Source organism: Glycine soja, chromosome 19, assembly GCF_004193775.1.
Source record: "Glycine soja cultivar W05 chromosome 19, ASM419377v2, whole genome shotgun sequence".
Taxonomy (NCBI): Eukaryota; Viridiplantae; Streptophyta; class Magnoliopsida; order Fabales; family Fabaceae; genus Glycine; species Glycine soja.
Window position 1 is genome coordinate 2,585,047 of NC_041020.1, and position 13,677 is coordinate 2,598,723.

The window sequence follows — 13,677 nt, forward strand, 5'->3', positions numbered from 1 at the left end:
TTGGTAGTTTTTTTTATTTTTAATTTTCATAATAATGGGAACAAGCAAATTGCAATTCTCTGCACAACTGAAAAGTAACTTCACATTTAAGAAGCTAACTAACTTCTATTCCGTAATGTGGACCGTACGATGACTTCTCATAGATTATACTACTATCATGCACCGTCTAGATATAATAATAACATAATTAATGGTGACACACATGTGTCATATGCTTGTTCTTGGTATCACAATAAAACTCTCTGCGAGTGTTCACACTCAATAATAAATCTTGCTGCTAATTAAGGTGGGGATTCCAACCCCATCAACAACGTTCCTCTATAAATGGGACATTGAACTCTTTAATTTATGTCACCACACACCCTTCTTCATCTCTCTTTGATACCCTTTTGTTCTTTTTGGTGCTTTAATTTGCACTAGCAAGGGGGTTGGTTTTATTTCTGTTTGCTTGCAACAATGGCTGTGGCTAATAAGTTACTTTCTGTTTTGATCATTGCCCTCATTGCCATTTCCATGCTTCAAACAGTGGTTGGTCTTTTATGTAGGAAAACACACACATGCACAGAGTATACACTTTTAAATCTGGTTTGAAACTGTTGTGGTTTTAAAAGGTTCTTACATTGTTTTATCTTGGTTTGGTTTTGTAGGTTATGGCATCTCATGGACATGGAGGCCACCACTACAATGACAAGGTATAACATCTTCATGATCTTCTTTTGTTTCTCTCTCTAGATCTCTTTATTGGGGTTAGACCAAAGAATAAAGAAGGGATTTTTTATTAATTTGGATCTTTGCTTTGAGAAGGGTAGTGAATGCTTTTTGCTAACTTCTGCTATGCATAATAATTGCAGAAAAAATATGGACCTGGCAGTCTCAAAAGCTTCCGTAAGTGAATAAGTTCTTTCTACCATTCATTCTTTTGGTTCTTTCTTTTCTTCTTCTACTTGTCTTATGGTAAAACCAACTTGGAGATCTCTCCAAACTTGAACATGAAAAATTGTTAGCAAAGAAACAAGAATGGAACAATTTCACACAGCTACCCCAGACAACAGATTTCTTTTTTTTTTTTTTTAAAAAAATGTTTAAACATGCACAGTCATTATGAAACTTTTCACCAATAAAAAATTATCTTTATATAATATTTTTAAAATAATTATTATAAAAATTATTAAATTTATCGTAAATAACAATTTATAAATAAATAATAATGTAATTTTAAACTGTCGGTGGTTAAAGTTCATTGAAATTAGTATAGAATGAGATTTTTAATGAAAAAGTTAGATTTGCATCATTTCTTGACTTCTAGATCTCCATAAATTAATTTAACAATGGCAAACAAAGTTATCAAACTCGAGAATTTACACAGATTCGTGAAACTTTCATAGAGTAGACTCAACTCGTAGACTCGTAAAAATCTACTTCATATAAAAATAATAACAAAATATCTATAAATAACATACTAATTAAACATTTCAACAATATAATAAAGTAAAACAGTAAATTATAAAGTTCAGAATATTTAAATAACTAAGTCTAGTAATAATACATCACCAGTGGACAATAATTTGTAGAGGTGGTTATAATAGTGGTAGATCATTCTCATTGAGGGTTTGATGTTATTAGAGAACAAGGAATAACACGCTAAATGAAGGTATGTTGAATACTAAACAGACAGAAAACAATACAAAATGACTTATATTTTGGTCTAATTTTTTTAACTTGCTAACTCGTTGTGGACTCGGTGGTAAACTCGAGAGAGTTTACCAGATTTACTTGGGGTTATTAGAATTTACCTAGAGTTTACTAAAAAAAGAATTTACTAAAGAATCAACTCGCAAAGGACAAGTAGACTCATAAAATCTTAAAAATTAGCGAGTTAACTCGAAAGTTTGATAATCATGATGACAAGCAATATTTCTCCCTCATTGTGCCTAGTACATAATCTCTGTATTGAGTTTGTTTCTGTTTGGTTAAATAGTGACACAAGTTTCAACATAGAATCAACTTGCTAATAATTTAATCACACATCTTAACTATACTTAATTTAAACATTAAAATTAATTATATTAAAACCAACCTTAACTAAATTTAAAAGGGCACATGTGTGTGTTTGTTTGCTTGCTTCTTAGTAGTTCTTAACTCAAATTGGTAAGCGTGTAAATGACAAAAACAATAATAAGTACCTTCTTCTGCCCATGTTCAACATACTATTTCCAAACTTGGTCTTTTTAACTTTGTGGTCAAATATGTTACCGTAAAAGGTGCATCTGGTCATTCTTTTGATTTGAGCCTTTGACTTTAACTTTGTTGAATTATCATTAATTTTCTCTTTTTGGAAAATGTGATATGACCAGAATGCCCATCACAATGCTCAAGGAGGTGTGGCAAGACCCAGTACCACAAGCCCTGCATGTTTTTCTGTCAGAAGTGTTGTAGGAAGTGCCTATGTGTGCCACCGGGGTATTATGGGAACAAAGCAGTGTGCCCTTGCTACAACAACTGGAAGACCAAGGAAGGAGGACCCAAATGCCCTTAATAACCTTATGCTATGTTCTTCATCAAATTAACAAAGATATAATATAGCTTTAATTTATTATATCCATATCATATAATTTTCTTGGTCCTTTCTATGTCTTAATTAACCAAAAAATGTATGTCCATTTTGGTCTTAGTAATACTTTGTTGTATTGAAGATGCCTTTTGGAGATAGTGTGTGTGTGGGCTCCTCTGCATCATACCACTCCTTATTATGGCATTGTTGGCTTTTAAATGAAGTGTGTCTAATACTGTTGCTGTCATCTATGGATTTTTTTTCTTTTTTCTTTTTTATCATGTATCTATGGAAATTCCATGAGGCTATGCTATCATTTCTCTTTTTCACTTTATTGTATGAACAATGGCAAACATATTATTATCATGTTTAAATGTCACATGCATGGCATCGATCGATACACTTTAGCTTGTAATTCCTTATTGGCAAAATATTAACAAGTACAAGCAAAAGTAACGTGTTTGGTTTCATGTTTACATACAAAAAATTCACATTTGTGACGTGTAAATCCTGAACCTAATAATATTAGCTTTTACGAAAAAAGCAAAATGATTTTGGATTTCAAATGAAATTGACACAGATGCAAACGTGCAATGAAAAGAAATAAAAGTCTTTGAACATTTGTATGAGTATAATTTTTGTGTGTGTGCCCAAGCAAAACACACAGAAGAACTCCTCTCGTAAGTCATCAAGACCAATTGGATAGCGTAACTAACGTAGCAGCAAAAAATATTATGGATCACAAGAAAATAGTTATGCAGAACATAAAGCAAGGCATACAAAGACCAAAGTTGTGAACCCCCAAAAAAAGTTAATATAATGGTGGTATATAAAAAATTACAAAGTTACTGCTAATTGCTTAAGGGTTGGTCAAGTATCACTCCAAACGAAAATGGTTCTCAATGTTATCCTCAATTAGTACCATTACATAGTGCATAGCAAAAAATGAAAGCATGTCCAAAATGAATCTTTGGAATGAACGTAATTATTTCCACCTTTGACTTCGATCTTTAGTTTGTCCACTACATCGGCCATCAAGTGACAAAATTTGGTGTCGGCAGTTAAACAACTAACCAATCCTTCATTGATCTCAGCTCTTCATGAAATTGTGGATGTAACACCAATGAAGAAAAATTCTCATCAAGCACTAAACCAAGACATTTTATAACATCTTCAAGTTTAGGAACCCAATCACAAGCCTTCAATTCAAACACAAAACCGATGAGACTTCTTTTGGACATGGTCCTGCTTGAGGAAACCTCTCATATTTCTTCAACCACTTGGCTAAATAATGAATCAAATTTATTAACTCTTTGTCGTTCAACTTCCTGAATGAAGGGGATAACATCACATCATTAATGTTGGATGATGCAATCAGATAATGCAAACAAATATCAGACACAGAGAAACCATCATATGCCATCATAAGCATAATGGAAGCCTCCTTTGCCATAAGTAAGTTCTTCCTCTTCAGATTCCTATCACTTGCTTTCTCAATGGCCAATAGTGCTTGGCACTCGCACTTCTTCTTCATAGTTACCATACTGTTATAAGCATCTTTGGACGGAGTAAGAAAGTACCTTAAAATCGCAAGCATTTTTTATGAACCAAGATTGAAACCATGCTAAATGCATAAACAGAGCAAATCAGACCTCTTTTTTCCTCAAAGAACTTGCATTTGCCATTAATGGATAAAACTTATAGAGAAAACTTGTTAAAAAAAAGCTAAGAGAAAAGGATAAGGGAAGGGCGGATTATTATTGAATGAGATTAGCTTACAATGATTAGTCACTACAGTTGGTTATATAGTTAGTTGCTAGAATAACTAACTTGCAACTAACTAACTCTAACTCAAGTCACATGATCAAATTAAGAACTAACCACCTAATCTAACTCCTCTAACTCGGGTTAAATGGATTACAAGCTAATCTATGCCAAGAGCCCCCCTCAAGCTAGGAATGGTGGCATCCATTCCTAGCTTGGAATACAAAAACTAAAAAACACCAGGCATGAGAGCTTTGGTGTTGATATCTGCAAGCTGATATGCAGAGGAGACATGAAGCAATTTCACAAGCCCAATCATCATCTTCTCTCGAACTATATGGAAATCAATTTCAATGTGTTTGGTTCTTTCATGGAAGATAGGATTGACAAATATGTGGAGAGCATACTTATTATCACAATACAAAGTAGCAGGATGAATTCCTCCGGCAAGAAAGTGTGCCATTGTATCTCACATGTGGCACTTGCCAAAACTCTGTACTCAGCCTCTAATGAGCTCCTTGAAACAGTTGCTTGTTTCTTATACTTCCATGAGATCAATGAACTACCAATGTATATGGCATAACCAGTAATGAATCTTCTAGTATCCAGGCAACCAGCCCAATTCAAATCACTGAAGCCTTTTAAATGAACTTCACTATTAGCATATAAAAGAATCCCTGCACCTGGTGATCCTTTGATGTATCTGAGAATTTTGGATGTTACCTATTGATGAGCGGTAATGGGTTCAACAACAAATCGACTCAAATATTGTACAACATAAGTAATATCAGGCCTTGTATTAGTCAAATAGATCAATCTTCCAATTAACCTTCTATAAGAGGATGCATCCCATTGCAGTCTTATGTCGAGGAAGATCAATAAAAGCCCAAGTCTCATGGAGCTCTAATGCTTTAATCTCTGCATTCATGGCTTCAACCCAATGAGGATCTTTAGAGGCTTAACTATATGACTAAGGTTCAACATGTTGTGTGACAGACATAATGGCATTGTGATAAGAAGAAGACAGTCTGCTATAGGAGAGAATAAAACTAATAGGATAAAGGCAAGTACCTATAGAGCAACTGGCAGCAGTTGATGGTGAATATGAGATATGAATGTCTTTAAATTTGCTCGGCTTGTGTACCTGTCTCAAAGATCTTCTAGGAGTTTGAGTGATTTGTTGTGAGGTAGAAGGATTAGAATTAGTGACACTAGATTCATCTATGGTATGATTAGTTGACACTATGAGATGAAGAAGTAGGTAAAGGTAAGACAGTAATTGGATCAGGTTTATTTTGATTAGTGAAAGAGAAGCAATCTTCATAAAAAATGACATTCCTAGAAACATAAACAACTCTAGTTTTGGGATCTAAAGTGATGTAAAAAGTTGCAACTCTTGGATCAAGTTTTTTTCTATTTCTAGTTAGTGTACTAGAAAAACACAGACAACCAAATACCTTTAAGGAATCAATGTCATAAGTAGTTCCATACAAATTTTCATATGGAGTTTTATTATGAAGAAAAGAAGTGGGCATGCAATTAACAAGAACAGCGAAATGAACTAAAACATAGGACCAAAAAATAGAAGGCAAATTGGATTGAAATAACAAAGATCTAGTGACATTAAGTAGATGTTGGTGTTTTCTTTCTACTATTCCATTATCTTGGGGAGTTTCAACACAAGTAGTTTGATGCACAATTCCAGTTTCATCATAGAACTGCTTCATAATGAATTCTAAACCATTATCAGACCTAATGGTTTTAATCTTTGTATCAAACTGCCTTTCAGCAGTGCTAACAAAATTCTTCAAATGAGATTGTGTCTCAGCCTTAGAATGCAATCGAAAAACCCAAACAAACATTGTATGATCATCAACTATAGTCAAAAAATACTTGTAACCATTCAAATAATTCACATTACAAGGCCCCCAAATATCAATATGTATAAGAGCAAAAGCACAAGAAGCATAGGAATTACTATCGGGAAATGACAGTTTTTTCTATTTTGAAAAATGACAAGTATCACATACAAATTGTTTGTCTGAATTGAGAAGAGAATATTTCTCTTTTAACAACCAAAACCTTTCAAATGATGGGTGCCCAAGTCTAAAATGCCACAAATCTATGGACATTCTATTACATGAGAAAGCTGATACATTGGAGGGGATAAAATCTGTTGTGGAACTGGATTTATGCTCTTTGCAAGCACCAATAGGAAACATCTTGAGCCTATAATGACCTCCCACCATATCAATTGTACCAATCCTCCATAGGTTCTACATATCCTGTATGAAACATTTGTCATTCATGAAAGTCAGCTTAAAAGACCGACAAGGAAGTAATTTAGATATCGAAATTAAGTTGAATTGGAAGCTAGGTATATATAAGACATCCTCAAGATATAGGGATTGAGAGAATTAAACTCTGCTTGCATGAGTTAGAATGACTGCGTGACCAGTGGGAAGTTTGATAAATATAGGATCTATCTTCTTGTAAAAGGAAAAAAAATGGGAGAAGGCTGAGACATTATCTGGTGTATGTTGTTGGAACCATTAGAACCACTGATTTGATTCACGTGTGAATTGTTGTGAATTGAATTTTGTTGTTGTAGCAGTGTCATCAAAGCCTTATACTGCTAAGAAGTCCGCTTTACTTCATCACTTTGTGCCTCTTGATTCCTTTCTAGGACAAGACCATCACTCTTTTCTTTCACAACATTGATATTGTTGATGTTTGAGCCTTGAGGCTTATAGAGCTTGTGTCCAGGAGGATATCCATGCTTTTTGTAACACTCATCAATAGGGTGGTTGATGAAACCACAATGTGTGCATATCTTGCTTCCTCTTCCACTAGAACTCCCTCTGCTTGAGCCACTTTGATTATTTCTTCCTCCTTTGGAAACATAATTTAGAGGAAAACCATTCTTTCTAAAACATGTGTCAACAATATGATTATCCTTACCACAATATGTACACGAATTCAATGGAATTATGCTTGTTGCTGCATTGATTAGATTATTGCCTCCTATCAAGTCACTGCTACTTATTTGTCTTTCTTGTTGAACAACATATGAAAAGACCTTAGCTATGCTAGGTAATGTAAATATTCTTAAGGGGTTTCCTAAACTATCAATGATAGGAAACAACAGGATCTTGAAACCTATGGTTCTCACAAACAATCAATAAACAACAATAGATAATGATGTGTACCTTTCTCCATAGGAAGACTTGTACCTTTCTCCATAGGAACTTCTCTCCGGTGCGCTTTGATTTCCTTGAAAGATGAGAGAAATAAGATTTCACTTCCTTTGGCCTTTCTTTTCTGCCTCTCTCCGTTAGTGATGGCTATGAGTGAGAGAGAACACTTTTCTGGTCAGGAAGGGGACCTTATTTCACGTTAGTGGGTATTAAGCCCCTTTTATAACCACTACTCCCATCAAGTAGCAGTCAACCCTAGAAACTTCTCCTATTAAGTCCAATTACAATTTAGTCCTTAATCGTTAATTATTTACTTATTAGTCCCTACATAAGTCACATGCCTCTCACATGAGACATAAATTCTAACATTCTCCCACTTGGCTCATGTGACATTAATAAACATTATGGACTAAATAAATAAATAGATTAACTAACATAATGCGCATTAAAATTGACTAAATTGTTCTATACATTGGGTACATCATAATTTCATGATTAAGAATAGGAACCAATTTGAGTCATGGCGGTTGTACATCATCTAATCGACATAGTCCCTTCCATGTACTACAAATTAGTCTTCTCCTTAATGTGACCATTAGTTGAGAGTACATAATTGGTCCAACATAATGTCTTCATTCAAGACAAAACCTGTTAACATTACTCTAACACAAACATGCATGCAAACATAGAGAACAAGTAATCAGAAACATATCATAATTGAGCTCAAAGTGTCAGCAAAATTACATAAGGTAAATTACACTTAATGATCATCAATAACAATAATGCCCATACTTTCAACATGTTCTATAATCCTTAATTTTGTAAAATAATCAGTTATAGTGCAATCACCTTGCTTGATTGATGTCATGTCTTGCTGCAACTCAAAAATTCTTAACAAATCACCTATGGGTATCTTGACTTCAAATCCTTCGTATACCTCGATCATCATCCATCCATAATATGCTCTGTCTAATTTAAGGTGTGACCGAATTAACAAGCCAAGAAACAACCATGTTGTTGCTCCTCTTCCAAGCCGTGTGAAGGACATGATCTAATGCATACCTTTTGATTGAGTCATCGACAAACTCAGCTTTATTTTTCACACTCAATGCAGTGAGCATTAATCGACTCCAAGAATTGTAATTTGATGAATCAAGAACAGGTGAAACTAGTGCAGTTGCAGGATTCTCTCCCGGATGACGATAAAAGGGACTATCTATGTTTAGGGATTGATCTTGTTGTGATTAGTTGCTACTCATGGTGAAGAATCAACCGAAAAGAAATAAGGAACAAGGATGAAGAGTGGCGTAACAAAGATCTTCAAGAGAAGAGCTCTAATACCATCAAAGGACCTGCATCTGCCCCATTAATGGATAAAACTTGTAGCGAAAACTTGCTAAAGAAGCTAAGAGAAAAAGATAAGGGAAGGCTGACTCATTATTGAGTGAGATTAACTTACAATGATTAGTCACTACAGTTGGTTATATAGTTAGTTGCTAGAATAACTAACTCTAACTCAAGTTACATGATCAAACTAAGAACTAACCACCTAAGCTAACTCCTCTAACTTAGGTTAAATAGGTTACAAGATAATTTATGCTAAGATTTCCCACTAACTTTGTAACCAGGTTTGAATAACAAGAATGCTCAATAATACTATTAACAATCAAAGCCCTGACCATTTCCCAAATCTCCAAAGAAACATTCTCATCCAAAACCAGGCTAGCAACATCTTTACCTATGAAAACTCCAAGCTTATCAATCAAAATCCTGGTATAACCACTCCGGGATGAATCAACCCCAATCACAATCCCTAATTTGCCCTCGATGTTTTCTAGATAGGAATTCAAACTACTAATAAACTCACCCTTATCCAAATTATTAGAGTTCTTAAGCTTAGCCTTTAGTTGCGTCAAGAACTTTTTGTTGATGTCAATGATCTCAGCATCAGTTTGTGAAATTGGCCACCCAATAAGGGGCTCTACGAGGGATGAGGAAGATTCATCTTTAACTTCAGGCAACTTTAAATTAGGTAAGATGCCATTTGGGTTCAGAACAATTGGGTAGTCCAAAGGTGAATCAAGTTGTTTTCAATTGACTGAAGCATCCTTAATTACTTCTAGCAAAGTCATGATTGGAAATTGCAAGAAAGATTCCTGAGAAGCAAGCAGAAGAATAAACCATTGAATTAGTAACATAAGATGACAAACCAAAATGAAGGAAAGCTAAAGAAAAAAAAAGGGCAATGTTTAACAGAATCAAAAGTCCATAGCAAATTTGCTACTCATGGCTACACATGGCTCTATCTAAATTTAAAGGGTTTCATACCAACTAATACTTTCACTGGCTGGTCCGAGTAATCCTAGATTTGATCCCTTAAGAAAGATCTTGAATTTGAGTCTTGTGGATAAAAAAACATGACTGGGAGTGGAGAACCCCACTAAATCTTGTGGATAAAAAAACATGACTGGGAGCGGAGAATCCCACTAAAGGTGATCAATTAGATTTTTCGACAGAAATTAATCAGATATTATGCACCAATAAACATGGTTAACAAAAAATACTAGAAATTGTGATGATAACTGCAATGTTATCTGAATAACACTATTCCTTTCTTTATTGATACAACACGAAACACTACGAAGGATATCCACTTCTACTATTTTGCTAGGTACACTTCATTTTTTTATATTTTTTTTCCCGATAATACACTTTTATTGTAGAAAACAAAAACAGCTGCAAGATGTTTACCCTCCCCCCTAGTTGCCACTGAATTATGAGTGAGGAACTAACTACTAAGGATGTATTCCATTTGCATTGTCAAATCTCAAACCATTTACATTTTTTATGCACCAAACAAGTTTTTATTTTTTTAATGTTAAAAAACAGATTATTTTTTTTAAAAATATCTAAATAGTGAAAAAATATGTACAATGTAGCATGTGTTTTGCGTTGCATTGAGGCTTTCCTACTACACCCCTCATTAAACAAGCAATTCAAAAGAACCATGGCTCTCTCTCTGCCTTGGTAATAGTTATGGGTTATGATCTCTGTGATCTCAACTTAGCCTATGTGTTCAGAGATTGAATGTCCAAGTTTCCAGACAACACCACCCTCTCTTTCAATCACCGAGAGTTTCAGTAATAGATAGGTGGGGGTTCTTGGATGATAAAATGGCAATTAGGGGGAGTGAAAACATCTTGCATTTGTTTTAGTTTTCTACAAGAAAGGGTATTATGGGAAAAATATGAAAAGGGAAGTGCAACTAGCAATTAGGCAGGACGCATATAACACTTGCATTTTTTTTAAATCGTTTTTCTGTCATAACCGCCATATGGCCATGTGAAACCCACAAAGCCACCACCATTTAATAGCATTTTTATCAAAAAACCGTACCATAACCCCACCATAACCACAACCAACCCTGCTTTTGAACATATTGACTTATGAGGTGGTCATTTCTTAGGGTCATTCTCATCTTATATTTAATGAATTTTTGTCGATCTTTTTTTAAAAAAAGAAAGTGATACCAGGGTTTTAGGGTTTTGACATAATAATAATAATAATAATAATAATAATAATAATAATAATAATAATAATTAGAATCTTTATATATGCTTAATAATTATACCTTCTATTGCAGTATGCATAAGTATAAAGATTTTTATTTGTGTAGTATTTAATATATATATATATATATAATAATATTTTTTATTATTGTAATAATTTATTATTATATGTAATTTTGTATTATGTTTATTTTATTTTTTATTTTATAATATAGAGTATTATATTATTATTGTAGTAATATTCTTTATTATTTTTAGGATTATAATAGTATATTATATTTTTATTCTTTATGAAAATTAGTTGATAATTGAAAGTTTAAAAAAATAACTCATTGAATCATAAGTATTTGGTAAAATGATCTTATGAAGTAGCTTAAAAATAGAAAATAATAGAAATGAACATGTTTAATTTAATTTAAATAATAAAAATCATTTTGAGGTATTTATAATTTTCATTTTTTTACAGCAGTTTTTAATTGGTTTAAACACATAACTTTTTATTTATAAACCAATTATTTTAATTTAATTATTATATTTGTTACTTGTTTTGTTTTTCATTATTCATCTTATACTACATCCTAAAGTAGTTTCAATTAAATTTAAAATAAAGTAAAAATAACATATTTTTAAGTAGACGCCACACTTTCATTAAATTAATTAATGTAATGATTAAAATAAATAAATTAATATTGAACTTTAAAAATAAAATAAACCTATCATCTAACAATAATCAATATCTTGAAGTATAAGCTAAATTTATAAAATATTGTAAATAGCATAATGGTTAAAATGATGATAAAAAATAAAACAAAATAGTGTGAACTTATTATCTAGCATTATCAATATCATATATAATAAAATATTCAAAAAAAAATATCTTATATAATAAAAAGATAAAAAGGAGAAAAACATATCATATGTATATAAAAAAGTCTTATGTAAAAACAGATTAAAGGGTCATTAGAAACTACAACAGCTGTTAAATCACTTAAATGGTTATGCATTTTTTCCCACAACATCCAATACAACTGATAGTTGACTGTTATTTTAAATCCGTGATAACTTGTAGACATAAATAAAAAATATTTATCTCACATAAAGAGCATAGCAGATTTTTTTTTAAAAAAAATCTTAAAATTTTTTTAGACCTTAAATATAAAAGTATTTTTATTTTAATCCCCAAATCAAAAATTATTTTTTAATCTTTCAAATTCATAAAATATTTTTTTTAACCCCTCTCCATATATGTTATAAGTGTATCAAACAGGAAATATTAAATTTGGCATTAAGTATAGGATCTTTATTAATCTTATCTTTCAAAAAAATATATAATTACATAAGAAGAAGCACGAAATCAATAACAATAATATTATTTTTAATAATTTTTTCTTCACCAATGTTTGTTTTATTGAAACTATTAGTCATGATTGGACCAACATCTGAGAGTCAATTTCATTCGTTTCGCATCTTGATAGGAACCTGCGGATCACATAACTAAAAAAACAAAAAAGAAAAAAAAAGTCATGTTTTTTTTTTTCCTATTAAGAATCTACATATAATTCAAAATATTGCTCAAAGAACCAAATTAAGTGAAAAAGTCCACTTCAAGCCTTATAACTTTTAGATCCCCAGATTCTGTATATTATTTCCAAACCTTTTACCTTTTACCTGCCTTATCACTTAATGCAGCAGCAGCCACCATATATAGCAGAACACATATATCTCTTAAGTTTACCAAGAAACAAGATAAATTTCTTGTTTCTGATATGAATAATAGCTACATGTTTAAATAAATACGTATTCTCACTCCAAATTTAATAAACTCTAGGCAAGTAGGCAAGAAAATCTGATAACGAAATTCAATTTTAGTTAAAGAGAAATCAGCCAATCTGATGTTTATTGTCATACTATATCAGGCAATTATGCAAATTTTCACTATACAAATTAGCATATGCCCCTATTCAAGAGGAATTAGCATCATAGGTAAGCATTCTGCTTACAACTATGCAAATTTTCACTAGTACTAAGTAGAATGCTACAAACAACTGATACAATATTATGATAAAAACCAAAGCAGCACGTTTACAAAATATAACCGGTTTAAGTCTTTCTCCTTCCTGATCAATTATTATTATAACAATTCACAACAAACAACCTGATCATCCTAACTCCTAACAGCTAAAAGATAACAGTTCAACAGTGAAAAAGTTTGGAATGAAGTTAATACGTATTGACTGAAATATTTACTATTGCTCCCCAGAACATTGGAACTGTGACACCCTCTACTTCTCACATATATACTAACAAAGGAATAAAAATTCAAATATTAATTAAAAATATTTTTTTAAAACATTTTTAAATACAAGTCTTTCAAAGGGATAAAAGGCTTACATTCATTTTCTTCTACATTATATTCAAATTTGTCTAAATAAATAATAAAGTCATCTCGACTCAAACAATGTCGTCTAAGACTTCATATAATTAATATAAAAGCATATATCCCAATGTCACATCCTATTAGCGTTGCGTTTCGACGTCCTTCAGAACAAGGTTCCTTAAAGCAATTTACCTAATCATCTGCTCTCCCGAACACAAA

At 32.2% G+C, this 13,677-nt stretch overlaps 1 protein-coding gene and 1 pseudogene across 1 annotated transcript; one reads left to right on the forward strand and one right to left on the reverse strand.

Moving 5' to 3' along the window:
* Positions 1-323: 323 nt before the first annotated feature.
* LOC114399155 (gibberellin-regulated protein 4-like) lies at positions 324-2,930 on the forward strand. Its single transcript, XM_028361280.1, has 4 exons — positions 324-528; positions 648-692; positions 852-885; positions 2,355-2,930. Exons 1-4 carry the CDS (start codon positions 457-459, stop codon positions 2,534-2,536), a joined length of 333 nt encoding a protein of 110 aa, XP_028217081.1. The 5' UTR covers positions 324-456; the 3' UTR covers positions 2,537-2,930.
* A 545-nt stretch (positions 2,931-3,475) lies between these two features.
* LOC114400410 lies at positions 3,476-9,644 on the reverse strand (annotated as a pseudogene).
* Between the last annotated feature and the right edge of the window lie 4,033 nt (positions 9,645-13,677).